Source organism: Colius striatus, chromosome 15 (genome assembly GCF_028858725.1).
Source record: "Colius striatus isolate bColStr4 chromosome 15, bColStr4.1.hap1, whole genome shotgun sequence".
Lineage (NCBI taxonomy): Eukaryota > Metazoa > Chordata > Aves > Coliiformes > Coliidae > Colius > Colius striatus.
The window spans coordinates 16,304,825-16,331,571 of NC_084773.1; the positions used below are offsets into that span (position 1 = coordinate 16,304,825).

The 26,747-nt window shown below is 42.7% G+C and overlaps 1 protein-coding gene across 1 annotated transcript; it reads left to right on the forward strand.

Annotated features, from left to right (window-relative positions):
• The first annotated feature begins 15,578 nt into the window (after window positions 1–15,578).
• On the forward strand, window positions 15,579–25,606 carry KBTBD8 (kelch repeat and BTB domain containing 8). The gene is made up of 4 exons (XM_062008573.1): window positions 15,579–15,735; window positions 18,092–18,302; window positions 18,729–19,843; window positions 22,373–25,606. Exons 1-4 carry the CDS (start codon window positions 15,720–15,722, stop codon window positions 22,834–22,836), a joined length of 1,806 nt encoding a protein of 601 aa, XP_061864557.1. The 5' UTR covers window positions 15,579–15,719; the 3' UTR covers window positions 22,837–25,606.
• Window positions 25,607–26,747: the final 1,141 nt, after the last annotated feature.

The following is a 26,747-nucleotide window of genomic DNA, read 5'->3' on the forward strand; positions in this document are numbered from 1 at the left end:
TAGGATTAAACCACTGTTACTCTAAACCTTTGTTCATGCCTATGCAAGTGCACAGGTACATCTGTGTGGCCACTGGACTGACAAAAACCCAGAGACAAGAGATTTGAGGACCCAAATCCAGATTATTATTTCTGTACAGATATCCAAACCTAGAGCCACTTTGGGGGTCCCTGCCTGCTGATGAGTTCTGAAACCAAATCCCCTGGGGATTTTTGCTTACATGCACCACCACTGCTATTTAGAAGAAGAACTGGAGGAGTAAGCAGCTCTAGTGAGTAGGGTGGCAAAACTGGACATCGCTGTGCCTGTGGAAAAAGGTGCCATAGGCAAATCATTGCTGCAGGGGCTGGGCTGGACAACATTGCATTGCTGCTAAGCAGACTGTGAGGCCTGGGAGTGGGCAGGAAAAGTGAGCTTCCAAGAGAAAAACCTTTAGGAAATAGCCTTAAACTGAACTTTATCACCCTCCCTCAGCAGAGATCCTGAAGCATCTCTCCTGCTGCAAATCTGTGCCCTGGATCTGTAATTGCTGGTGAATTGATTCAGCTGCCTTTAGTGCTATGCAGTCAGTGAGAAGCTTTGGCTTTACAACCTGTAGACAGCAAAAGAAAGGGATTGTGATGAGTGAGTCTTTCTATTGCCATCACTTAAAAATAGATACCTAGGCTTGTTGGCTTGATTCTCTATGGCATATAATTGTCTCCTGAGGGAACACGAGGCCATGGGCCTTGCTTCTCAGGATGTCACCTGGGTGTCTCAGCATCCAGAAACTGACTGCTCAACAAGCCCACATCAAGAGAGACTGTCCTTAGTGGTGATAAGAGAAGCAAACATCTCCCTTGTCACCAGTCTCTTTGAAATGAATCACTCTTTCATGTACCAGAAACACTTCTTATACATCAGAAACACATCACCACTGCTAGCCTGGCTCTTGATAGGGTTTAGCTCTTTACAGCACCCAAGGCTTAACAAACCCATCAGCCAGCTGGCCCCAGAGCCAGAGTGCTTCCTTCTCCCAGGCCCATGTTGGTGCACAATGGGTAACTCCCCTGAGGCAATGCAGATGTGGCTCCAGGATGCAGCCCTGCCAGCTCCCACACTGACAGCAAATGCACAGGAGCCTTTTCCCAGGTCACTGCTAATTATTTTGTTTTCCTGGGAGTGAAGTTGATGACAACAGGCACAGCGATGGATCACAGTCAGGAGAGGTTCCATGAGATATCTGGTGATGGTCACCTAGTTATGGTAGAAGCACCATCCTCTTGTCTTGTCTCTCCTCCCTTCCCCAGTGAGGATACGTAAAGCTACTGAAGACCAAGGCTTGGAAGACTTAATCATCACTGAGCCACTACCTCTTCCTCCCCAGAGACCCCAGCTTCCCCCTCTGCTCTGTAGCTTTGCAAATCTCCTCATTCCAGGAGCGTTTCCCCGTGGCACTGCTGGAGCAGCGTAACTGCAGCTGCTGCTCTGTAGCTCACACTGCGAGACTCAGCCTTCTCTCAGCAAAAAGCCTTTCCAGCAATCTCTCTTGTCCATTCTCATGTCTCTTTCCATGATCTGCAAGCACACAAGCTGGTGCCTTTTTAGATAGACATGGGGCAGCTTGAATGAACACAACTTCTCCAGCTTGCTATTCCCCAGCTTTCCTCCATCGAGTGACAGTGACACCAGATGGCAGCAGTGGCTTTCGAATCCCAGCAGCACAGCCAGCTCCGAGGTTTCTGCACTGGGATATTTCGAGGACAGGTTCAGCACCCTGCCCAGATGAGCTGCCAAGATAGAACTGTGCCAAGTAGCTCCATGCTGTAGTTGTTTAATGTGGCAAAATAACGTATAGATTCCAATTTGAAACGTCAAGAAAGAAAATTTCTGTCTTCAGTTGTGCTTTAATTAAGCATTTTGTCGTGGTTTTGATGGTTTTGGTGCTGTACTGACAGGTGAAAGCAAAGACTAGGATCTTTGAAGGTTGTGGGGATTTTGGGGTGAGTGGTTAAAGTGGTTGCTAAGTGATCATCCGTTTTCTGAGGAGGTTCTCGTTGACCGCTCAGGACTCTTGGTATCCTGCATCTTTGACTCTTGGTCTCAAGAGGCTTTGGAAAATGCTGCATCATACACAGAGCCTCCTGCTCTGTGGGCCACAGGTTTTTGGAGAGGCATTCACTCATCCTTTACAGCTGGGGAATGTCATAAATCACTTCAGCCACTGCAGGCTGGGGGGAGGTGGGATGCAAGGTGAGACAGAGAGAACTACAAAGCAGGAAAGTGGAGGAGAGATCCTCACAAGTCAGGTGAAGATGGCTTGATTCTGTTGGCTGCATCTCAGAAGACTTTCAGGACATGGTAAGATCCACACCAATATCCAGCAGGGCAAAATGCTGCTTACTCAATATAGTTTTCCTTGAAATAAATCAGTTGAAGAAAGTAACATTCATTCTCTGGGCAGAGGTTTATTCTCACACTTCAAATTACCACGCTGTAGTGCTTTAATCTCCTGAATGAGTTTTGTTTATGATGATACCCAAATATTTATTGACTTGTTTTTTATTGATGTGGGGACTATCCATTTACCTGTTAGCCACTGAGTGACTCCAGGAATTATTAGTCTACTAACTGCAACAGAAGAAGGAAAAAAACCCCAAAACTCAGCTTGGATGATTGGTTGGTCTGTGTGTTTGGGTAGAGAGTGCCAGTAAAGTGTCAGAGCAGAGCTAAATCCTGTTGGTGAGGGCAGGACTTGTTTCTGAGGGATGCAAATGGAGAATGCCAAGTGAGTGCTGCCTGGGCATAGTCCTGCCTGTCTGCTTTATGGAATTTCTGATTGCTACCAATGCCCAGTTAAAACAGTACTTAAGGAATTCATATTGACACACTTTAAAACAGTATTCTAGGCAGCCTGGCAGTGGGAGTAATTTTGTGCACATGGGTTTTTTAGATTAAATAAGAGAAATACAGAAACAGGACAGGATTGCTGCTAATTCCACTGTCTTTTATTTTTCCCTCTTAGATACTAGCAACTGCATTTTAACCTCTCTGCTACTCACACTGACCTGTTTTGCAAACAGAAATCAACCATTTCAGCTTAACACGTGCAGGGTAGTGACCCTGCAAGCAGCAGCACAGGAGATCTGGGTTCAGCTTTCTCTCTACCTGTGCCCAAGATCTTGTGAAAATTCAAATTTAAGCAAAACTTCTGGAGCCAGGAAAATCTCAGAACTGACAGTAAATGTGGATCTTGAACTTATTTTCTTCATCTGCCTCCTGTGTAAAGTGCTGGACTGGCCTCTAGGTGTGTCCATTGCAGCTGGGATGAGCCTGGAGGGGCCACGAGATGGATAACTCTGGAACTGTTACACCACAAACTGGAAGATGAAGCCCCTTCAGAAAGGACTGGCAGTGTCTGCTACACACTAATATCCTGAACACCTGCTTAAGCTCCCTAGATAGCTTTGCCATAGAAATAAGATCTTGTAATGATAGGCAGGCAGAGTGGGTGGGCTGGACCCTGCTCTGGAGTTACCAGCACTCATGACTGGCTGAACAACATGAAAACAGCTGGCAGCAGGCAAACAACACTGTGGGACGTTCATAACTGACAGAGGAGCTTGCACTAGCTTTGGCTAGCAATAGCATTGAGGCTTTGCAACTTGGGATGCTAAGAAGGTGCTGCAGCACGTTGCCTTGTAACAACATGAAGCAAAAGCTCAGCAGAAAGGCTGTGAACCAGATAAGATTGATTAAACAATTTCCAACCAACGGGGCTGCACATAAAAATTTTATTAAAACCTCAAGTGCTAAATTTATTTCCTGGGTCTGTCACTGCTATTTTTTTTTTTATTCAGTAGTGATAATTACTACATTAGAAATTAAATGAACCTCATATACTACATCTTTCAGACCTCCTAGGAGAGTTGTGAAAGTGATTTAGGGAAGTGAATTTGCTATTGTGCCTAATCAAGTTACAGTAATTGTCACCTATAATTTTTAACTTGACTGCTATGTGTTTAATTGGAAGCTTTACCTTTGGTTTTTGTAACTGAGCTTCTCTGTGACTGTTTTTTCTACTTTCCATCCCCTCTCAAAACTTACTGACAGAAAGCAAATCAATGGCTACAGCTGCAAAGTTAACAGCATTGCTGTTTGCTACCACATTGGCTGTTTTGTCAGCCTGATGTGCTGCAGCATCAGGTGATTTTGAGACAAGCATCAGGTTGTCTCCTTTGAGATAATAATCAAGGCTGTGTAGATATCACTGGCAATAAAGGGACTTTCTGGGCCTAGGGGATCCATAATAAGACTGCAAATATTACAGTACTCTAGGAATCCCAAAGTTAAGGTAAGTCCTGGGACTGTGTTATGCATGTTGGTGTAAAAGCCAGTCCCCTGCAGAGCTGTTGGTATAGACTAAAACCTCTGTGGTTGTTTCTGAAGGTGCTGACTTCCAGCAGCACAGAGCCAGGCTCATGTGGCTCTGTGTTGCCCCTGGTTCTGTAGGTGCTTGGTCAGAGGTGCTTGCAGGAACTTGCTGCTCTGCTCTCTACTTTCTGCTTCAGAGATGCTGGGTCATGTGCATCACCTCAGAAAAGTGTATTAATGAGCCTCTTATCCTTCTTTCCCCTATCAGGCCACAGCTTGTTTTCTCAAAGAGCTCTGCAAGGCAGCAAACTGCCCAGCAAGCCAAAGTGTTTAGAGAACAGAGCAGAAGACCTGCAAGTAGGCAGCAAAGTAAGAAACAGGGGAGTCAAATGCATCCTGATACTTCCTGACAAGACCCCAAGCCACTTAAGTTGGAAGCTGGGTCAAGGGAAGGCTGGTGGAGGCTGCTCATGCCTTCTCCCAAGCACATGCAGTGAGTTTACTGCACAGATTACCTTCTCTGGCTTGAGATCTGGGCAACTGCTCTGGTCACTTAGCTCTAAAACAGTCCTTGCTCACTCCTCCTTCCCTGTTTTTGTTAAAGATATGTATCTTTCCATCTCCCACATGTATGTACAACTTCCTGCAAGAAGACAAGCTTTCTTCTGGACTTATAGGGAAGCCAGTGATGATAATGAGCATGGGAACTCTAAATGGTTCATCTGATTATTGATCTTCAGCCCTGCTGGATGCTTGCCCAGTATCAGATTGAATGGGGTGGCTTCTGACCATGCCTATTCAACACAAAGGAACTCTTGTCCCACTGGAGTCACGGAGTACATAAAACCTGTTTCATTTAGATTGGGATCAGGCCCTCCAGTTTTAAAGAGTCTGTTATGGATCCTTAAAGGTTCAGAAAGGCTATGTTGCGTGATGTAATTAATGGAGGTTATTTGAAACTATTTTATCACTGTAAGGCTCATGGAAATGATTGTGCTTGTGTGGCTTTGTGCTCACATTCTGGAGCAATGCGTGTAGAATAGCAGTAACCTCGTCCCTGAATAATTCATGTTGTTTGTCAGCCACTTTTTAAGCCTTTCTGCTTAACCACAGAAGATTAGCATTTTTGTTGCTTTTTTAATCAAAGGTTTGGGGGGGGAGTAGAGGGGAGACAGCGTTGGTTTTCTTTTTAGCTTACTTAAAACACATCCTCGGGCTTTCAGCACGCAACTTAGCTATTCAAATTGGGATATTTTGGCCTTAGAAGTGTTTTAGCTAGCTCTCAGGCCTGCTGCATTATACAACTTTCTAGTAAATCATGAATAAGTTGAAAGGCTATAGAGCTTTTTTTTTCCCCCCTAATTTCTCAAGGGTCCTTTTACTGCCTAATTTGTTTTCATCCCATGTTATTTACTGACTAACTCTAATCAAGTCTTCTGGTATTGTTCCAGTCCACAAGTGTGGGAAGGTTTGGCAGGTAATGTGTTGCAACCCAGGGAGTTTGAAAGATCCTGGCCTCGAAATGACTATTGTTGGTTGGAAATTGGACTGCATTCATTACATGCTGGAGTTCTCCTGGGCTTTGTCCTCAAGTAAGGATGCTCCAGTGATGTAAAACAGCAAAGCTCTGTTCTGAAATGCCACTGAGTTGCATAGCTGCGGTTCAGAAATGCTTAGACTCAAAATCAACAGGATAGAGGTAAAAGCCAAAGGTCTGTCTCAGAGCAAAGTGAGAAGGGAATGTTAACTTTGGCAAATCCAAGGCTGGGGGGGTATTTTCTTTGCTTCCATCTTGGGGTCATGCAAAGTAGCATTTGAGGGTTTTGGTGGTTTGGGTTTTTTTGTTTAAATTACAAGTGAAAAGTTGAATTAGTGATCCCATCAAGCATCCACCCTCAGGGAAAGAGGACAACAGAGGTAAGATAAGTGTTTGCAATACCACCAGCTGATGGGATGACAATAGGAGGCAGCATGCTGAAACCAGCCTGGCACCTTGGCTGGGAGCTCCTTCTGACCATGAGGTCAGTCAATCAGTTACACAGCTCCTGTGACTCTGTGGATCCACATCAGCCCTTTGTGTCCAAGTAAAGTCAAATCACTAGCATGCAACAGCAGCCAAGTCCCATTTGCAAAAGCATATCTCTGAGGGGGAGTATGTTTGGGTGGTTGTGCTGGCAGATTGGACGTAGATGTGCGCAAGGAGCACTTTGGACATATTTGGTGAAGGAGAGGTTGGAATGAGATAACTGCTGTAGGAAACAAATTCCCTGTCTCTGCAAGACATCCCTGCTCTCCACTGTTCTGTGTGTTCCCTTTATTGTCCATGCTCTTTCAGAATCTTCCTCTGACATACCAGGTGAGGTCTGGCAGAGAATGGGGTGACAGAAGCCAGTACATGGGCACAGCTGCTTAAGTGTGGAGCACTGTGGCGTGACATTGGGTTTCCTCTGGCACTCACGGTTGGCTTATCTCCTGTTTGCCACTGCTACTTCTTTTCTCTTTTCTGTGCCATAACATTTAAGAAACAAAAACAGGAACTTTTGGAAAACCGAGTGGATTTGGAAAGAGGCTGCTGTGTTAAATCCCCAAATTTGCAATGCAATCAAGCTAATTTTCCAAAATGCTGGCACTGAGTTTCTCTGCCTTCCCTTATTGATACTGTTCAAGCCTCTTCTTCTGGAACTGCAGCTCATTCTGCCGTGCGTGGTTGCCAAGAGGCAATCCGCAGCTCCCGCACTGACATGTGGTTGAAATGACAGCTCCAGCTTTCACATGCTGCTGCACTGTAGTCGCTGGGGAGTTCCTCTGTTCCTGTTCCACTATTAGGTTTCAAACCTCCCCGCTGAGTAGCTGTCCTCAAGTCATATCAGGTAAGCTTAGCTATGCATTGAATTCAGAGAGTGGAACTAATCCCACATTTCAGCTTTAGCTAAAGGAGAACAATGAAACAGGGAGCTAAGCCTGGCCTCTGTCTGAAAGGTAAGGCTTGTAATATATTAGAAGGAACAGATGCCCTACGTTTAAGCATGCATGTTGCATCTAATTCCAGGTCTCCCTCTGTTTAGCTGAATACCAGGCCTGTACATGTGAGGCTAAGTATGTACAATACATAATGTGCTACATACACATCTAAATGATATGTATTTAACATGTCTGTGTTTCGGTTTCTTACTCTGGAGAGCAAAGCTGTAATGGCAGGCTCGGTGGTCTGTGTTTGAATTCAGGAAGCTATACAAAACTATTACCATCAGCAGACAGGAGCCATCCTCAACAAACACATGATTTTGCTTCCCCAACTGTTGATATTTCTGTCATTGAAATATAAGTTCTGCCCCCAAGTTTCATCTCCACTGCTCTGTGGAGAAGCGACTGGCTCACGGTGCCACAAAGAGACATTTCTATTGACTATGACGGAATTGGGTTTAATTTTTTTTTCCTGACAGAAAGATGAATCTTTATTAGATCTCTATTTATAAAATCCTTATTTATAAAGACTGGAATCTTTCAGGTGAAATGAGTGGATGTTCTAGCTGCTGAAAATGGTCCTTAATTGTCTTACCAGGTCCCCAAAGCACACTTGCTATTTTCTTTGGCAAATAGAAGAAAATTTTAATTTCCCCTCACTTGAAATGTAGACAGAACAGTGAATGAGAGTGACTACCCTGAGATCTGGTGTGCACGGCACATGCTTGGAATGAGAACGGTGTCTGCAAGAAGAAAGCAGCATTAGAATGACTTTCCCTTTTAGTATTTATGTATAAAGATTAGTAAAAGAACTGAGCTCTGAGTGTTCTTCATGCCTATGACAAGCAAGGAGGATGAATCTGAAAAAGGAATGAATGTCTGAACTCGTTTTCCCTGCCCTTCAGTCCCTATGCTCCTTGTGCTGCTTGACAAGATTTGCCTTCCAGGTTTGTCTGGGGCATCTTGGCCATTTCCACTGGGCCATTTCCCAGCAGGTAGAGGAGCACTTCCCAAGCCATGTGTTGAGAGGAACTGCTGAGGCTGCTGAGGAGTTGCCACAGCTGGCCTGAAGATTGCACAACCAGCTCATGGGTGTGCAGGGCCCTATCTGACCCAGCCACACCTGCAGTCACATTTGCAAGCCTGCTTTCTGTCTGATCAGCAAGTTTAGATTTGGAGGCACGTTCAAGAAAATGCAGATGTAGGAGTGTTGGATCTCCCAAGGTGAGTGCTTTCCTGATCTCCAGTGTGGCTGTCTCAGATTTTCTATGGGAACTGCGTGCCCTACACTTACTTGACATGTGACCCAGGGCAAAGACATTTGCTTTCTGGTAAGTCCACACAAAGGGCTGAAAAACAAATATGGGCATCAGGTCCTTAGGTGTTTTCACTCAGCGCATGCTGAATGCCCTGTTATGGGATGAGGCAGGGAAAGGAGCTTCTGTACACTGGTGGGCATCTGCTATGCAAAGAAGTACTTCATATAATGTCCTGTATCCATGAAACAAGCCAAGAGGCAACAGAGGTCCAATTAAAGGAGGTCAAGCTTCTTCAGCTAAGAACCTCATCTAGCACTGAAGTGCTACTTAAAAACCAAATCTGTATGTGTAGTCCTTTGAGATGTGGCCTCAAAAGCAGAATTTGCCATTCCCTGTAAGCCAGATCATTGTCTTGGCTCGCTGGTTGTGCACCTTCTTGGCAGATCTTGCAGTTCCCTTTTTCACTAATGGATGGATTTGCAAATGTCTTTTACCACGTGCTGCTCCTGTAGTTGAAACTGGTCACAACCTCTTCAAGATGTAGCTAACCCCAGATTGTTCAACTCTCATTTGTTTCTTTTATTTTTTCCTCCTAAGGAGGGCTGAATGCAAAAATTCATGTGGTTGAAACAAAGGGTTCTGAGAAGTTCAAGTGAGGGTTAAATGCAAACAAAAGGCTGGGGGCACAAGGGGTGGCAATTTCTGCATTTTGGCACAGTAACGTCCCATCCTGATCCTAAGAATTCTGATTTTCAACCCCAATGTGGCCTTTGGTAGTTGTTCTTTAATGTGTGTAACAGACCAAAAGATTAAGTTCAAATATGAATGGATATTCCAGCAAGATAACACAGGTATCCATACTTGAACCTCTACTTTTATTCACATGTCAGTTTATTGTGTAGTTATCAAACAAGCCTAGGAAAATTCATTAGTCAAGACAGTCATATTCAGGGTAATTCTTAAAGGGTCAGATTTGAAATCTTGGAAACCCTTCCCCTTTCCCACTCAACAGCAAGAACACGAATGCCCTGCCAGCTACAAGTATCACATGAACCATTTTATCTTTGTTTTTGCTTGGAAAGCTCTTCTTTATTCTACTAGGTTAAAGAGCAGGCATGTTGTCCCAGCAGTTAAATCCCACAGCTTATTACCATGAAATATGTGAGCTTAGAGGATATGAAAGAGTTCCATCCAAGAGGATATGAAAGTGGTCTGCCCAGAGAGAGTTCAAGGCCTCTTGTTATAAGGAATACAGTTCCAGCCTTTAAAGCTGTACCATGTGTTGGGATTTTCAGAAAGGCAGCTCTCAAAACAGCTTTTTAAACTGGTAATTATTTCTCACATATCATCAAGATAGACTTTCAGATGACAAATGAAGACACAAAGAAGAATTCAGTTTGGAGGGGTTCCTCTGCCTCAGAGGTGGGATGGCAGGTTACTCTGCCTCAGAGGTGGAATGGCAGGATGTGTGAGGACAGCCCAGGCAGCTACAATTTGACTAGCCCATGGACCTAAAAGCAGCTTCATCAGGGAAGCTTTTGGAGCCCTAATTGGATGGTTGATCTGTATTACAGCTGGCACCATTGCAGCTTTACTCTTGCTAGTATCTCCTTGGGCCAGATTAAAGCTGAGTGCCTGCAGTATGACATAGTCTTACTTGGCAAAATTAGTGAGCAAAACCTGTATGACATTATGTGGGAGTGGATAGGGTCAAATAGGGAAAATCTTGTTGTTCATTTACTGCTTTAGATTCCAGAACGAGTCATCTTCCTTTCTGTATATTCTAACACAGTATTTGCAAATAAGTTCTAGGAATCCACTCATTGTCTGACTTCCAGATAGCTGATTTATTCTGTTGCACAGAGACTTTAGAGGAAATAACCTTTCATTCTTTTAGATACATAACTGTTCAGGACACTTTTACAGGCAGTAACAGGCCTGGCATTCTCCCTGTGCTTTAGCTCAGTGTCCCTCCATTCAATAATAAAGCTATCGACCATAATGAGAAAAGGATCTAAAGCCACAAACAAAATAAAACTAACCAGTAGGCAGTAATATGTAAACTGAAGTAACCCACAGGAGGCATGTGCTTTGGGATTGCCATTGGGTTATGTCTGCTGAAAAACAACTGGGACCAAACTCACTGGATCCCTCTTTCTGTCCTCTGTGTGGAGCAGATCCAGTGGAGGACAGATCTCTACCCAGATACCCAAAACTTCTCTGTCAGGCTTTTAGTAATCACAGACTGACAGGGGATGAATGGGTATTTTTTTCCTGAAGCAACTGCTCCAGAATACATCACTGTCACATCACCTGAACCAGGCTGGGCACCCAGATTTTCAGTAGCTGCTGGGACTTGCTGAAAACAAGTAGAGCCTGTCATTCTGAGATTAAGGAGGGATCAGCTATACAATTTGAGTCAGCCTTAAGAGAAAGGTGAAACACTTGGGGAGAAGGAAATGTGTGTGTATGTGTGTGTGCGCACACGTGTCTTCCAAAACAACAGATGGTTTCAATAAAGTTGCTCCTGCTGCTAGGAAGTGGCACTTCTTGACATTAGCAGAGCCATATCTCATCAGGGTTCTTGTTTCTACCAGCCTGTCTCAGCGAGGCCAAATCCACTGTACAGTATGGGGTAATCAGAAAAGGCACTCCAGTATCTGCCCCATTAATTGCCCCCTGCCAGCCTTCCCTCTTTTCTGATGTCATGCCAGCTGTGCTCAGTGTGGCGGGATCGATCGGCTTTGAAGGGCAACTTTCCCTAATGATCCCCAATTCCCCTCTACTTAAACTGCAGCATGTGCTGACTTTTGAAAGATTCTGCAAGAAAAGTGTGATTTCTTGGAACCACCGAACAAAAACCTCTCTGCTTCAATCAATGTATCGATGTATTAAATTATTGTGCCACTAAATTAATGTGCCCCTCGGTGACAGAATTGCAGAAAATGAGCAGTGGTTTATGCATTAAAGACAAACTGCTAAAAGATTGTTTTTCAAGGTTAGATTGTTCCACGGTGAAGAGCAAGATTTTTCCAATTAAAATATGTGAGGTTTTTCAGAGTGCAGTTGTATCAGCTGCCTTACTTCTTGCAGGTTCACAGGACAAATTAGCACATACAAATAACAGAAGAATTGGAAATATTAGTAATTAAGACATGTCTGGGAGACAGCAAGTAGTATCAATATGGTTTTGCTAGTATAGTGTTTAAATTGTATAGTTAAACTTCCCTTTGTTTGGACTGTGTGGTGGGGGTAGGCTTCACAATCCCCTCCAGTCCTCAGCGAAGAAAAACCCCAAACATACAGGGAAGGGCCAACTAAAAAAAGAAAGAGGCTGCAGTGACCTCTTCATACAATTTTAAACTAAACACAGTACACAAGATGAAAATGGAAACGTGTATTTAAAACTTTTAAAGCTGCTTGAACAAACCCCATTCATAGTTTTCTTTAAATTTGGGTCCAGTTGCATTTGTTATCTTCACTTTACCAGGAGGAGAAAACATGAGAAGTCTTACTAAATACTGTCCAGCATGAGCTGAATCCTCCAGAACTGCTGCATGTATCATCTCTTGTGCAGCAGGAGCACTGAGGATGGTTTGAGCAGTTCTCTACCAGGTCACCCAAATCAACCATTTGCTGAAGACACGATGCTGTCTTGGTCCCTATATTGAAGGCTGATGTACAATAGGTTTCTCAATAACTTGTTCTGTAGGTCTAAGGAAGAATGGCAACATTTTCAATGACTTCACTTTTCGTTCATGCCTTTCTTCTCCCCCCCCCAAGTATTTTCTAAGTTCTAAAATATCTGGAAAATGGTATATTTTGTTTATTTTCTCTTGAAGCTTTTTCCTCCCCCTCTTCTTCTCTCTTGGGCTCATGACAAAGACATTCTTTATTCTGAAGGCAAGAATCCCAGAACAAGCAGTGCCAGTTCAGAGTTCATAAAGGGGCAATGTTTCTAATCACTTATAAAAGACAGACGTGGACTCTGTGTTCCCTCTCAGTCGATATGATTTGATTTGTATTTCTGAACCTTTGGAATATCAAATGGGCAAAAAGCCACTTTCCTCACTGTGTATTTTCAGCTGTGTGTTTTCCAGCTGTATCTGCAGGAATGACAAGTTAGGTGTGAAATTACAGCATAAGCAAAAGCACCCCAGTCCCTCAATAACCAGGACACTTTGGCTCCTCACAGAATCTTAGAACAGCATCATCAGTTTCAATGTATGGCTGACCAGGAGAGTTTAAACAAAATACAAAACCAAACCAAACTGCCCTGCCAAAAATTACTATAATATTGATGAAGGAATGGACACCAGTACATCTCTAAGGGCTTCACAGCCCTTCCACATTTTCTCCTGGAAAGCCAAAATCTGTGAAATAACATTCTGTGATCAACAGCATGCAGTAAATCAGTGTCAGCACTTAGCTGACATTCTAGTTCTATGCTCAAATACAGGGCCTACATCACTTCTCTGGCAAAACAATGGCAAAAGAGAGAAGGATGCAGCAGAAGGGAGATGGAACTCATTAAGCATCCTTTAGTTCCTGAAAGAACTGGTTCTATTATTTGTCTGTAATGTAAATTCCATTTACAATACCTAGCTTTAATGTGCTAGATGACTGCCATGGATTTCAGAGCAACTTGCACAGGCAGCATGCTTCTCATTTAGCATCTGAGTGATCCAGCAAAGCATATGCAGAGCTGGGTAAAAGTCAGGTCCTTGGGCTTCCATGGAAGTGCTACACAGTGCTAAATCTTCTGAGTGCTAGGGAGCGCTAATGGAGGTTTCCAGAGAGGGGAGTCCACTTGAAAAAGACTTCAAACTAAGAGAAAGTGCTGGTATCAATACTTGTTAAAGAATATTTAAACCCTTTTGTAAGGCAATTTATTTGCTTCACCAAAAAGCTTGCAAAGGTAAGCTATTTCAAGAAAAGCTTGCGTTACAAAGTACAGGTTCAATGCGGTATCCAGCCTAAAAAACATTCTCCACTTCGCTTCTGCGTTTTGAACTCTAATCCAGGCCAGCCTAAGTGTTCACACCAAAGGAAATGAACTCTATCAGGCAATGTCATTTGCTAAAAGGTAAGAATGGAGGTATTCACCTTCCCTTCGTTTTATGTTTCTAGGGACAATTTCACAGGCCGTGCCATTGCTGAATGGGGAAATTGGAAAACTGCAGAATCGATTTGCAGACGTGAAGTTCTATTTTCTTTTACACCTCCTTCATCAGAGTCTCTATCATTCCTGTGTTGTGTAGTATTATTATCGACAGCAGCCTGGACACCACTGATAATTGCTAAACTAGGGAAAGGTATGCCTTGCAAGTGAAAGCAAACCCACATAAGCAGCTGTCAGATGGCACTGAGCAGTACTATTCTTGCCTTTAAATTCAGCTGCTTTAGAGCATTGGTAATGTACCCATGCTGTTATTTCTGAGAGTTAAAGGGAAATGTATTTTGAAAATATTTTTTGAGTTGGTTCACATTTTTTTTCTTAACAAAATTTCCCCACTAAAAGCTACAAAGTAGTATTCAATCTATTTTGATTAAAACCGGAAAGATATCCTGGACTTTGTAATGCTTTCAATATTTGTTAATTCTTCATTAATTGTGTTTTACAAAGGAAAAAAAAAAGCCAATATCTTCCACAGCAAAGTGTTGATGACTCAGTTACCAAGTATGAAACCAGTGGCTAGCTGCTGCAGAAAACTGGAAAAGCAAATGACTATTAGCCACTTGATCTCCAGGATGGAAAGAGAAATGAGCTTTGTGATATTAAAAGTCATTGGCAACAAAATGGTTGTTTGTCTGTTGGAGTCATTCAGCTGCTCTCTGCATAGGACTAGTGTGGCTGATCTGTCTGGCCACAGTGTGCTAGCAGGTATAAACACTGGAAAAATAAAAAAGATGTCCATTGTGACAAGCTTTCAGACCAGATGATTATATGTTTTTCATTAAAGGCCAGTTCAACCTTGCATAGCTTTGGGTCTTGCATCCAGACACTGTCCTACCCCTGACCACATCCCTGCAGTGTTAGGATAGTTGCAAGCATTTTCTTTTCCCCCTTCTGCCTACGTCCCAACAGTGACCACGGTGGCTGCTCTGCCCAGCCTGCTGGAATAAGAGAGAGCGTTTCTGGGTGACATCTCTGCTCCCTTTTGAGAGGGTTTGCCCCAGGAAGTGCAGGTCTGTGGATGAGGAAGAGTTAGCGCAGGGAAGCTGGTGAAGGGTCTGGAGGATAAGTTTCAGGAAGAGTGGGTGAGGGAAATGGGGTCATTAGGCCTAGACGAGGCAGAGAGAAGTCATGGTCACTGTCTACAACTACTTGAAAGGAGGTTGTAAAGAGGTGGGGGTCAGTCCACAGTAACCACACTGGGTTATGTCCTAGTAATGAGTGACAGCATAACGGAAAATGGCCTCAAGCTGCACCAGGGGAGATTTAGACTGGAGATTAGGAAGAACTTTTTCACTGAGAGGCTGCCCAGGGAGGTGCTGGAGTCCCCATCCTTTGAGATACTGAAAACCTGCACAGATGAAGTGCTGAGGGACATGCTTTAGTGGCAGGCTTGGCAGTGAGGTGATTCGTTAGGCTTGATGATCATTAAGGCCTTTTCCAACCAAAACGATTCTATGATTCTAAGGCATGATACAGCATGAAGTGCGGGTGGCTGGGGGTTGGTATTTCTGTGGAGAGGCCATTTCTGCTCAGCGCCCGTGAAGAGAAGAGCACTCTGAGGCTGGGCGCTGCACGCTGCTCGCAGCCCGAGGCCCCAAAATGGCCGCCATCAGCGCCCTGAGGCGCCCGCCTCCTTGTTGCTACGTTACGGACAGAGCCCGCTCCGCCCCCCGGCGGCCGCCTGGAAACTACAACTCCCAGGTGGTTCCGGGGGAACTACAGCTCCCAGCATGCCCCGCGGGGCAGGGGCGGTGCGGCGGCGGCCGCCCGCACTACATTTCCCGTCGTGCAGCGGGCGCGGCCGCCAATGCGCTCGCCGCAGGCTGGGGGTGCGCGGAGCGGGGTTGGCTTCCGCGGGAGCAGGCGGCCGGCGCAGAGGAAGCGGCGCAGGGGAAGCGCAGCCGCTGACATTTCCTCTCGGGCCGCCCCCTCCCCTCTCCCGCTCCCGGAGCGGGGCCCCGAGAATGGCAGCGTTAGGAGGTCGGTGCGGCCGGTCCGGCGCGGCGGGGAGCACTCTGAAGGGGGGGCGCAGCGGCCTGTGAGGCGAGGCGCCCGGGCAGGGATCTGCTGCCCAGGCGTGTTGGGGCCGGTGCATTGGGGGGTGTCTGTCTTGGGGGGGTGCGCGTAGAGGAGGGGTGTTGGGGCCTCTAAGCTGAAGGGGGCCGGGGAGGGTGCTGCGTGAGGGGGTGTCCGAGGGGAGCAGCGTGTGAGGGAAGGGTGCTTGGGGCGCCTGGTCTGAGAGGGGACTGTGAGGAGTGGTTGGGCCTCGATGCTCGGGTGAGGGGCCTGCGGTGTAGAGTGTCGCCTCCGGATGGGGAAGGCGGTGATGGGGAAGGGTGTCTGGGAGGTGTCTGGTGGCGGATGGGGTCGGGGGGTGAGGTAAGAGGGCGCCTGAGGGCCTGTAATGCGGGGAGAGCAGTACCGCGTGAAGGGTGAGTGCAGCCCTACTGTGCTTTGTTAGGCTGCAGGGAGAGTTTCCTGTGAGGGACACCCCCACGTTGTGGTCTGTGTGAGGGGGGGCTGGCCCGAGATGTCCGCAACGAGAGGCTTCTATGAAGTTGGATATGTGAGAAGCAGATAAGGGAAGGGTGTCTGAGAAATTAATGTGTTTTGCGGTGATGTCTGGGAAGAACAGAGTTAAAATGTTGAGGTGCAAGTGGGAGGAACATTAATTAGGGGAAAAGATGCTTGGGGTGGAAGCTAGAAAATGAAAGTGATGAAAGTGACTAGGAAGATTTTACGGAACAAAAATGAAGGTGATGAAAGTGACTAGGAAGGTTTTACAGAACAAAAATGAAGGTGATGAAAGTGACTAGGAAGGTTTTACAGAAAAAAACCCTGTAACATGGGTAGTATCACTGATTAAATTGAAAAACTGGAATATGAGGATGAGTATCTGTTCCTGGATGAGTCCACCAGCACTGAAGGCTGTGCTGATTATATGTGCTCATAGCCTGAGTGACTGAAAGTGTCAGAGAAGAACTATTTTGCTTCTTTTTCACTGTTAGAAAGTCAATATAACTCTTCTGTAACAATAACTACAAGTTTCTTGTACATCAAAGCTTTGCTAAGTAGGAAGCTTTGGAACCAATCTAGCAAAGTATTACTTGGAATTTGCTGACTAGTGATTAATGTTATTTCTAAACAAGTGCAAATTCTCCTCTTTCCTAATGATTGGTTAGTTTTCAATGTTGGAGCTCAGTTACTGTGATAAAGTAAGCTCCCCGTTGTAGACCTTACCTTTAAATATTTGCTATTGTATTTAGGGGAAAAAAAATGTTTTGAAGACTTTTCCTAACGGGAGAGTATTTGACCTCAAGCCAGCTATGGGAAATGTGAGCCTAGCAGCACATCCCTACTGATTTAACTATGACCCTGCTCCAAGCTGTGTCTAAATTCTGAAGGAGAGAAATTGTAACTGCTGTATATCACCACAAGTTACAATTTAAATCTTATCTTCACCATAAGCATCATTGTTTAGGGTTGCCTGAAATTTGTTAGAAGCATTCTCTGTTGCAGTCAGCAGTTTTACCTGATTTGCAGCTCGTACTACCTAATGTTTTCTTTTTGAGGTCTCCTTTGTTGCTGTTGCGTAAAAAAATAAGTTGTTGCTATTATGAAACTGATTTTGGTGCTTGAGGTATTGCTCAATTTTCGCTTTGGGATTTACTTCATCAGGCATATCCCATGTTATGTAGAAGAATATGCTCCACTTGGTATGTTTCAACAGTACTGTGTGAGCTCCTTCACCCCTGAGTAATTTTAAATGTTTAATTGTATTTTATTTGTGAAGAAAAACATGCAAATGCATATGCAAATTTATGTGACTTGGAAGCTTAGGTGTAGGGCTGTTTCTTCATGAGTCCGTGCTATTAACCAGCACTTGTGTAAGTTAGTAGCCAGTTCCTGTTTCAGTGTCAAGTATGTACATCTAGACCTGTGTAATGATGGTGTAGGTTGAGGGCATTTTATAACTCTGTAAACATTGTGATTCTTGACTTGATTTCCCACCTTCCCAGAGATGTGTAATAAATATGAACTGTTTCTATGATTTTTATTTTTTTAATGTATTTCTTTTCTTAATGTAACTTTTTAAAGGTTAACAGTTTCCTACATCTACATTGGGAAAAGGGAAACAATAGTGTTGTCTTTATATCTTTACTCACCCTTGAAAATGTTAGTCTTGCTGTTTTATGGCTGGTGATGGTGAGGAAGTGTGGAATGTTAATCTATGCTAATTCTTACTTGTGCATGGGGGTGTTTTTGGTAGGTGGTTTTTTTCAGGTGGAGTTTTTTGGATTGATTTTTGTTAAACAGTTTCAATTTTGCTTTGTAGAACCAAGTAAGTTTTCACAAACACTGAACGGAATTCCTTCTTCGAGCACAGTCAGCAGTGGGATGGACCCCTTCCATGCTTGTAGTATTCTTCAGCAGCTTAAAACCATGTATGATGAAGGACAACTGACAGATATCGTAGTGGAAGTGGATCATGGGAAAACATTCTCCTGTCATAGGAATGTTCTTGCTGCAATCAGTCCTTATTTCAGGTACAATAGTCCATTGTTCTAATGCTGACCAAAAACTGAATTATAACTTGCTTCCAGTAAATGAATATTCCATGTAACTGTGGGTAATATAGTGTACCTAGTAAGTAAAGGTTATTGTTCTCTTAAACAGACACTGATAAATCGTTGACATTATCAGAGTGTCATTGGAGAAAATGTCATATGATTTTTAAAAAACTGAGTGAATTTTAATATGGTGTTAGTGAGATAATTGAGGAAGAACTTCCAGCTTGCCACTTTTGTTTCAGCGAGTCTAGAACCCAAAGAGGATGTTAACATCAGTGATAAATGTATTTGTGCTGATGTAAGGGCAGGTGTATTGGGAGTAGCTCTGTAATGCAGTTTCATTTCTTATACCTGTAGTTAGAGGTAATGCCAAATAATCTGCTAAATCTTTTTCTTCCATAGATCTATGTTCACTAGCGGCCTTACGGAGAGCACTCAGAAAGAAGTTCGTATAGTTGGTGTTGAAGCAGAGTCAATGCATTTAGTATTGAACTATGCATATACCTCCAGAGTAATACTGACAGAGGCCAACGTGCAAGCTTTGTTCACTGCAGCTAGTATCTTCCAGATCCCTTCCATACAAGACCAGTGTGCTAAATACATGATCAGTCATTTGGACCCGCAGAACTCCATTGGGGTGTTCATCTTTGCTGATCACTATGGTCATCAGGAACTCAAAGACAGATCACAAGACTACATCCGTAAAAAGTTTCTGAGTGTCACCAAAGAGCAAGAATTTCTTCAGTTGAGAAAAGACCAACTGATAAGTATACTCGACAGCGACGACTTAAACGTAGACAAAGAAGAACACGTTTATGACAGCATTATAAGGTGGTTTGAGCACGAACAGGATAAGAGAGAAGTGCACCTTCCAGAAATATTTGCCAAATGCATCCGTATGCCTCTGTTGGAAGAGACATTTTTAGAGAAAATCCCTCCCATGTTTGCACAGGCTATGGCCAAAAGCTGTGTACAAAAGGGACAACATAGTGCCAACGGCTATACACAACGGCTTGGAATGACCGCTTCTGAAATGATCATTTGCTTTGATGCTGCCCACAAACACTCAGGAAAGAAGCAAACAGTGCCTTGTTTAGATTCGGTCACAGGGAGAGTGTTTAAACTATGCAAGCCACCAAATGACTTGAGGGAGGTTGGAATTCTCGTATCTCCTGATAACGATATTTATATTGCGGGTGGTTACAGGCCGAGTAGCAGCGAGGTCTCCATTGACCACAGAGCAGAGAGTGACTTTTGGATGTATGATCACTCTGGCAATAGGTGGATTCCGAAAGCTCCTTTGTTACGAGCCAGAATAGGCTGCAAATTGGTTCATTGCTGTGGTAAACTGTATGCAATAGGCGGTCGTGTGTATGAAGGAGACGGGAGAAACTCACTCAAGTCTGTGGAGTCTTACGACAGCCGAGAGAACTGTTGGACAGCTGTCTGTCCAATGCCAGTAGCAATGGAGTTTCATAGTGCTGTGGAATATAAGGATAACATCTATGTTTTACAGGGTAAGGTGGTTTGACTGACTCTGTGGTGTTTTACTGTAAGTGGAGGTTGTTCAACCCGACTATCTGCACTCACCTAAGCTCCTTAGAAAACCTAAGTTTCCTAGTCATTTAAAGAGTGGCCTGAGACAATGGTGTGGGAGGAGGGCGAGGGAGAGCAATGGGCGAGGTTGCTGCTCGAGTTCTCGTGCTCTGGGGATGTGTCACTAAATTGTAGCATGGAGTTATTGCACAAACGGCTGTTTCAGTGGTGGTCTGAGCCAACAGTATAATGTTCAATTTTACTGTGAAAATTCTTTATTCAGTCTTCTTTATCTGAGTGAAATGCAATGATGTTGAAGAAATGGTACTGCCCTTTGAAATGCATTTTGCATTTTATTTGGCTAAACCTGTGAAAATCCCTTGTATCTGTATTCTCAGTGACTTGTGAAAGTCTCAAATTGACCACTGCAGACCTCTCTTTCCTGCCCTACCCAACTTTTAGAAGTCATCCCACTAACTAAGAAAGATGAATTGTCCCTTTCTAGTTAACTTTATGCCTTTGACCAGTAATTGCAGTACTGCCTTTATGCCCCTCTTCCTGTAAATGATCAGACTTATTGGTGTATTAGATACTGATTCTTGAATGAGTAAAAAGGATCATTTTGGAAATGGATCAAACAATTTATTCTTCCTTGGATTTAGGGGAACCTATATTTAACATATACTTGCGTGTGTGCATGAGCCATATAGCAGTCTACGTTTAACAGTGCCAAGACTCTTCTAAGAGACTGTAGTAAGAGTCTTAAGAAGTGGAGAGAAAGGAGGAGATGGTGTCTTGTTTATGTTTTGCTAAGGGCCACCTCTGTGTAAACACCTGCAGAAGTTAGGATCTTGGATCCATGCCAGCTGTCCTTACAAAGCTGGTCCACAGGAAGGAAGCAGGATAGAGAATATTGTTAAGGTTGTTGTCATTTAGCAGAAGGAGTAAATCTGATTTCTTGACTTTGTATTCCTGCCACTTGGTAAGGCTGGGGGGCTTCTGCATGATTTGCAGAGTTTTCTTTTTTTCTTCTTTGTATCAGGTTTTACTCTTGTTAGTTGTAGCTTTAAATAATTCTGATGCACTAGCAAGTTCTCTCAATTTGTCTCTTCTGTTGGGTCAGTTATCTGCTTTAGATGGTTAAAAAGGAACGCTACAGAATGTTTAACTTGGTAGAGTATTTGTTCATCTTTTACATGTTTCTTAGAAGTGCTGAAAAGTACTGTAATAATATAACCTATAGAATAATGCACCTTGTTTACAAATTGTAGCTGCAATAATTCTGTGCTTCAGTGGCTTAAACAACATCTCAACGCTTGCAGGTGCTTCACTGTGCTAACCAGCAAATTGTAAATATTCCTGTTGGGAAACAGGCAACTTCTCTGTTTGAGTGTGGTAGATAAAACCTTGGTTGAGTTGCACTGAAGTAGTATAAAAAAGTTGCCTTTCAATAGCTTTTTCTTTCTAGAGAAAGCTCCTAAGTTTGAAGTAGTCAATAAGGATTGATGAGAGTGCTTAAAACACCACCAAAAGCAAGCATCAGTCATAGGAGATTACACTGTGGAACAAAAATGAGTAATCAAAATGATGTTACCTGTTAGACAATCTCTTAAGTCCCATTCCACTCATCTTACTGTATTATTTCTGCATTCTTTGTTTTACTTGAGGTTCTTGGTTGCACAGCATCTTGGTTAAAACTCTTAGAACACCCATGTGGAATGATACATGATTTGAGTTCTGCTCATATTTGGAAAATGTTAGGCCTTTCTTCCTCTGGGTTTTGCAAAAGACAAGGTGGTCTTTACCCATGTTCTTTTCATCAAGTCCACAGTGCATGAGCTTTCAGTCGTGAACTTCTGTTATCTACAATCTGTAGAGGTTCATCTGTGCGGTCAACAGAGAAGATGTTGTGTAATCTAACTGCCAAACTAATGGTGGATTGGTAGCTTCATGCAAGTGTTCACCTGGCATTCTTTTAAGCAAATCTACCTAAATGAGTAATCCAGCTACCTGATACAAGTAGCTTCAAAATCCTTGTGGTATAAACACAATTACTTGCTCGGATATTTAACTGAAGCCCTGAATTTGGAGAGTCCACAGCCTGCAGATGACACATTGTAGAGATATTAAGGAACAAAACAAATACTTCAGGCATTTCAGGACTGGAATCTTGAATGGTTTTGTCCCAAATTATTAAGCATGGTTTAGAAGTAGTAAAGGGTAGCTAGGAAATACGTAAAATGTAGTATTTCTGATATGTTTCAAATTCCCTCCTCTTCAGCTGGAATAGAAACTCAAAGTAGTTTTTAGTCATGCTATTAATATTTTTCTAATGCACTCGGAGGAAAGCAGGGAATGGTACAAGGGTTTTTGTTATGGGATCAAGGCTCTTAAACATTGGTATACTGTTTCTGTCTGTGGAAGACCATACCTGAAAGCTCAGGAGCTGCAGAATTGCTGTTCTGGAAATGAAGCATGAGTTATGTTTTATTTTTCCTCTCTCTTTTCAGGGGAATTTTTTCTCTGCTATGATCCTCAGAAGGATTACTGGGGATTTTTGACCCCAATGACTGTGCCTAGAATCCAAGGCTTGGCAACTGTATACAATGACTCCATCTACTACATAGCTGGAACCTGTGGAAACCATCAACGTATGTTTACCGTAGAGGCCTATGACATTGAACAAAATAAGTGGACTCGAAAAAAAGACTTTCCCTGTGATCAGTCCATTAACCCCTATATAAAACTCGTACTCCTCAAAAATAAACTCCATCTGTTTGTCAGAGCTACTCAAGTCACTGTCGAAGAACACGTTTTCAGAACCAGCAGGAAGAATTCACTCTACCAGTACGATGAGGTTACTGACCAGTGGCAAAAAGTATACGAGACTCCAGATAGGCTCTGGGATTTAGGCCGGCATTTTGAATGTGTTGTTGCTAAGTTGTATCCGCAGTGTCTTCAGAAAGTTCTTTAATTTCTTTGTTTCAGTAACAGGCCTTAGTGATTTCAGTGGTAATCCGATGCTAGAGAAAACATGTCTTAAAAGAAAACAAAGAAATTCTGTCAGTATTTATTGTAAGCTGAAACAGACAGTTTTTTGTACCTGGGGATGGGTGCTCTTTAAAGGTTGCAGTTTGGGGAGGGAATTACTGGTTCAGTTTCATATTTACTGATATTTTCCTGGGAATTGAGAAGAAGGTTACAAAGTGCAATTACCAGTGTGGTTTGGTTTGGGTTTTTTTTTTTCTGGTAAACATTTATTCATGTCATACTAGAGGGGTGTCTCATGGTAAGAGCAAATTAAGTGGAAGAGCCAGGATAACTATGCACTACAGTGAAAGAAAATCTAGCATCAATAGCTAAGGATGTCCAGGATGTTTTGAAGTGACTTTTCTTTTTTCTTCTCTTTCTTTTAAATACGGGTAAAATTTGAGGCAATATCACTAAGTTGGTTTGTTTTTGTTTTAGGTTGAAAGTACAGAAAGGAATGGTAGATCCTGATTCATAATGATTTTTTTTTTTGTACTGTTTTTGGAGTCTGCTAAGATGTTTGTGATGATGTTTGTGCACTACAGTTTAGGAGAAAAACTCAAGTCCGAATTGGAACGTGGAGTACCTTTGCCCCAGCTGGATTACTGTATCACTTCCTGCCTGTGGATTTTGGTTAAAGTTGAATTGAACGATGGGGAAGTGGGAAATACCAACACCTGTTTTCTGCCACATCGATGTAGTGCTGTAAAAAACTTTTTAAACACTGCATAAAACCTTTTTTTTCATCCCATAAAGGGCTTTAACCCAGAAGTTGATGGTGCTAGTACATTTGTAATACTTGTTTGTGTGAAATGGGCTAGCCTTATACTACTGTTTAAGACAGCCTGTAATTTTTCATGGAGTGTCTGTCTGTCTTCAGGCCCTATCCTGTCATCATATTGTCTTTTTTAACATAACATTTTTACTGCAGTGGGATTCTTGCACAGAATGGTGACAGGATGTGGCCTTAATGCTGATATTTTATTTTCAGCTTCTTTTTTGCTTGTTTTGTGGAGTGTTCATTCTGTCTCCACTAAGTACAGTGCTGTGTGCAGAACTGGCATGTGCTCTAGTAATTTGGGAAAGCGTGGCTTAACTTTACAAGTTGATTTTCTTTTCTCCCTGCAATCAAGTCCTCGAGTACCTTCTATTTCATTCTGATCTATAATGTGAAAATTTGCACTACTGAGCTGTCTTCATTATCTGGTAAATTAAAGCAAAATTGACAGGTGTCCATGGCTTAAATAATCTTAGATGCAAATAGAGAATAGAGATCCAGTATGTTGCAACACTTTGTCTATTTAACATTTAGCTTATTTTCAAGAAGTAACTAAGTTCAAAGTTCATTCTCTTTTTCAGTAGTGAAAACTTGGATATAAAAGGGAAAAGAAGAATCCTGAAACTCGCATCAGCTGTAACTTGCCACATTTGATTTGTTACAGCTCTAATTTTTGCAGAGCTCTGAGTATGTTATCTTACTCTTCCCTCTTTTCTCCAATTGAGGAAGTAAAGCAGTTAACTTGAAATAGCTGTGGCCATCACTGACTCTAAGTGCTCACCATAATCTCACTTAACAGCTGATATTTCATTAAGCCAAATATTTAGCTCATTGTTTATCCCCCCATGGCATGGCTGAGAATTTGGATAATGTTTGTTTACTATGTGGTCTTACTGTTCCCAGATGAAATATTTCTAATACACAACAATACTCGCCTGATTCTGTTTCTCAATTCTTGCACAAAAGGTTTCAAAGGCAAAAACAAAGAAAAAAAAAACTGTGAAATGACAACTTAAAAAAAAAAGAAAAGCCTCTTTGCATTACATACCTCATCTTCCAGAGACTCACCAAACTGCTGCTTTCAAACGCCAGCACCTGATTTCTGTTCTTTTTATTTTCCCGGAGTTGACAGTTCTCGCTAAGACTGCGTTTTCCAACAGTGTTGAGGTGTGTTGTTTCTCTTTAGTTTTCTTCTGGATACTGTTATATATATATATATATCTAGAGCCAAGAATAAGAGGGTTGTTTTAAAAGTACTACTAATTTAAGTTTTAAAAGGATCCTTGGCCCTTGGCTAGCTCTCTTTGCGCTGTTGTAGGCCTCTAGCTGCAAGCTTTCTGAAGCACCCTCCCTAACAGTGTTGCATTTGTGTGTAAAAACCATTTTTTTTTTTGCAAAGTGTTATGTAACTTTTTTCCCTTGTTTTTTGTTCTTTTTTTTTTTTTTAAAGCTTGGTTGAATATTTACAAGACTTCTTGCTGCTTTTTGACAATCTATATTTATTTAGTAGAACAAATTTCAATATATTACTTGAAACTATGAAATAGAATTGAGTTAGCGATTGACTGGTCATGTGATGTATAGAAGTACAATATGCTGTGGTTAATTCTGCAGTAGGTTTGTTAATTTTGTTTATCTGCACTAAAGTATGAAGATCTCCATTCTGTTTAACCATTCAAACTGAGGGTGTGATCCAAGTCTGTAATGTGTTTAAAAGCTAAATCCTGGAACTTGCCGTGGGAGTAGAATATACAAAATCTTGTGCATGAGGAGTTTGTTGAGACAGTAACGTAGCTGTGACGTTTTGCCAATTCTTAAATGCTTCTCCATGTTGCTGAAAGTCAGATTCCTGGTCAAGTTTTGCTTTAGAGTCCGGCTTAAGTAAACTTGCACAGCACAAAATAAAAAAGCACCAAAGGTACTGATAATGTTTAAACAGCGATCTGTACATTTTCCCCACTTGGTATATTTTCTGCAGTCATTTCTTTCCCTTATTAAATGAATTTCTAGCATTGTAAGGACTAACGTGAGTGTAAATCTCTTTTCCAAAATTATTAGTTACTTTAGAAGGAAACATTTTGTAATTTCCACTTGATTCCATCAATAAAGTTTAGAATAACTAAAAGCAGTTTTGGTGCACGGGACATGCGACGTGAGTATGTTCTACAAGAAGTTCCCTGTTCGTGAGGCTGTTTAGAAATGGCATCCAACATTCAGTGCTCAGGTATGTTAGTAAGAAGTACTGTAGTCCTATGAGGGCAAATGTGTGGATTTTTAAACATTTTGCCATAATTGCACAATTTTGCATTTTTACTTAATGTCATGTTATGTTTCTTAAAATAAACCTATTGTTGAAATACAGTGGAGTTGAAGTGGTTTTGTGATAAACCTCTTGCATGCGCTTGGCTAAGTTCTGAAAATTAACCCCATGTAACTTTTTGCTGCTTGTTCAGTGCTATTTCTGCACTAGTGTGTCTCAGCTCTGTGTGATGTCACACGTAGAGTTTAAGGGCATCGCTGTGCTGTTGCTTGAGGTGGAAGGTGCTTGGTTCTGCTCTTTTGTCTTATTCCTTGTGGCTATTCAGGTCTAGCTTCTCATTTGCTTACACACAGGCGACATTGTTTTTCCCCTTCCCTTACTCCCTGCCTTTAGCTGGAGCTGACATCCCAGCAGGAATGTCAAGTAGAGTTGGATATTGGAAAACCCTGAAAGGCTTTGTACTGAATATCCCAGTATCCTTACTTAGTAGGGAAGTTACTTCTCAGGTGGTAAAGGGGACGGAGAGAGCACAGCAGTGTTGGTTACAAAGCAGTCTGCTGCAGAGCGGAGGAGGAATGGCCCCCTCTCCCTTAGCTATTTAAGCATTACACGTGGCTTTTGATGTAGTGATAGCACTTAGCACATCTGCTTGGAAATTGGACTTGTTATTTGAAAACCTTTGTTCTCTTTCAGAGACTTTAGTGGTGATGCCAAGTCAGTGCAGCCTGGGAAAGCAACATGAAGTTCTGTTTGGGAAGGTGCTTCTATTGTCTGGTTGGCGCAGGCATATTTCCCCCTCTCACCCCCTTGCCCCCAG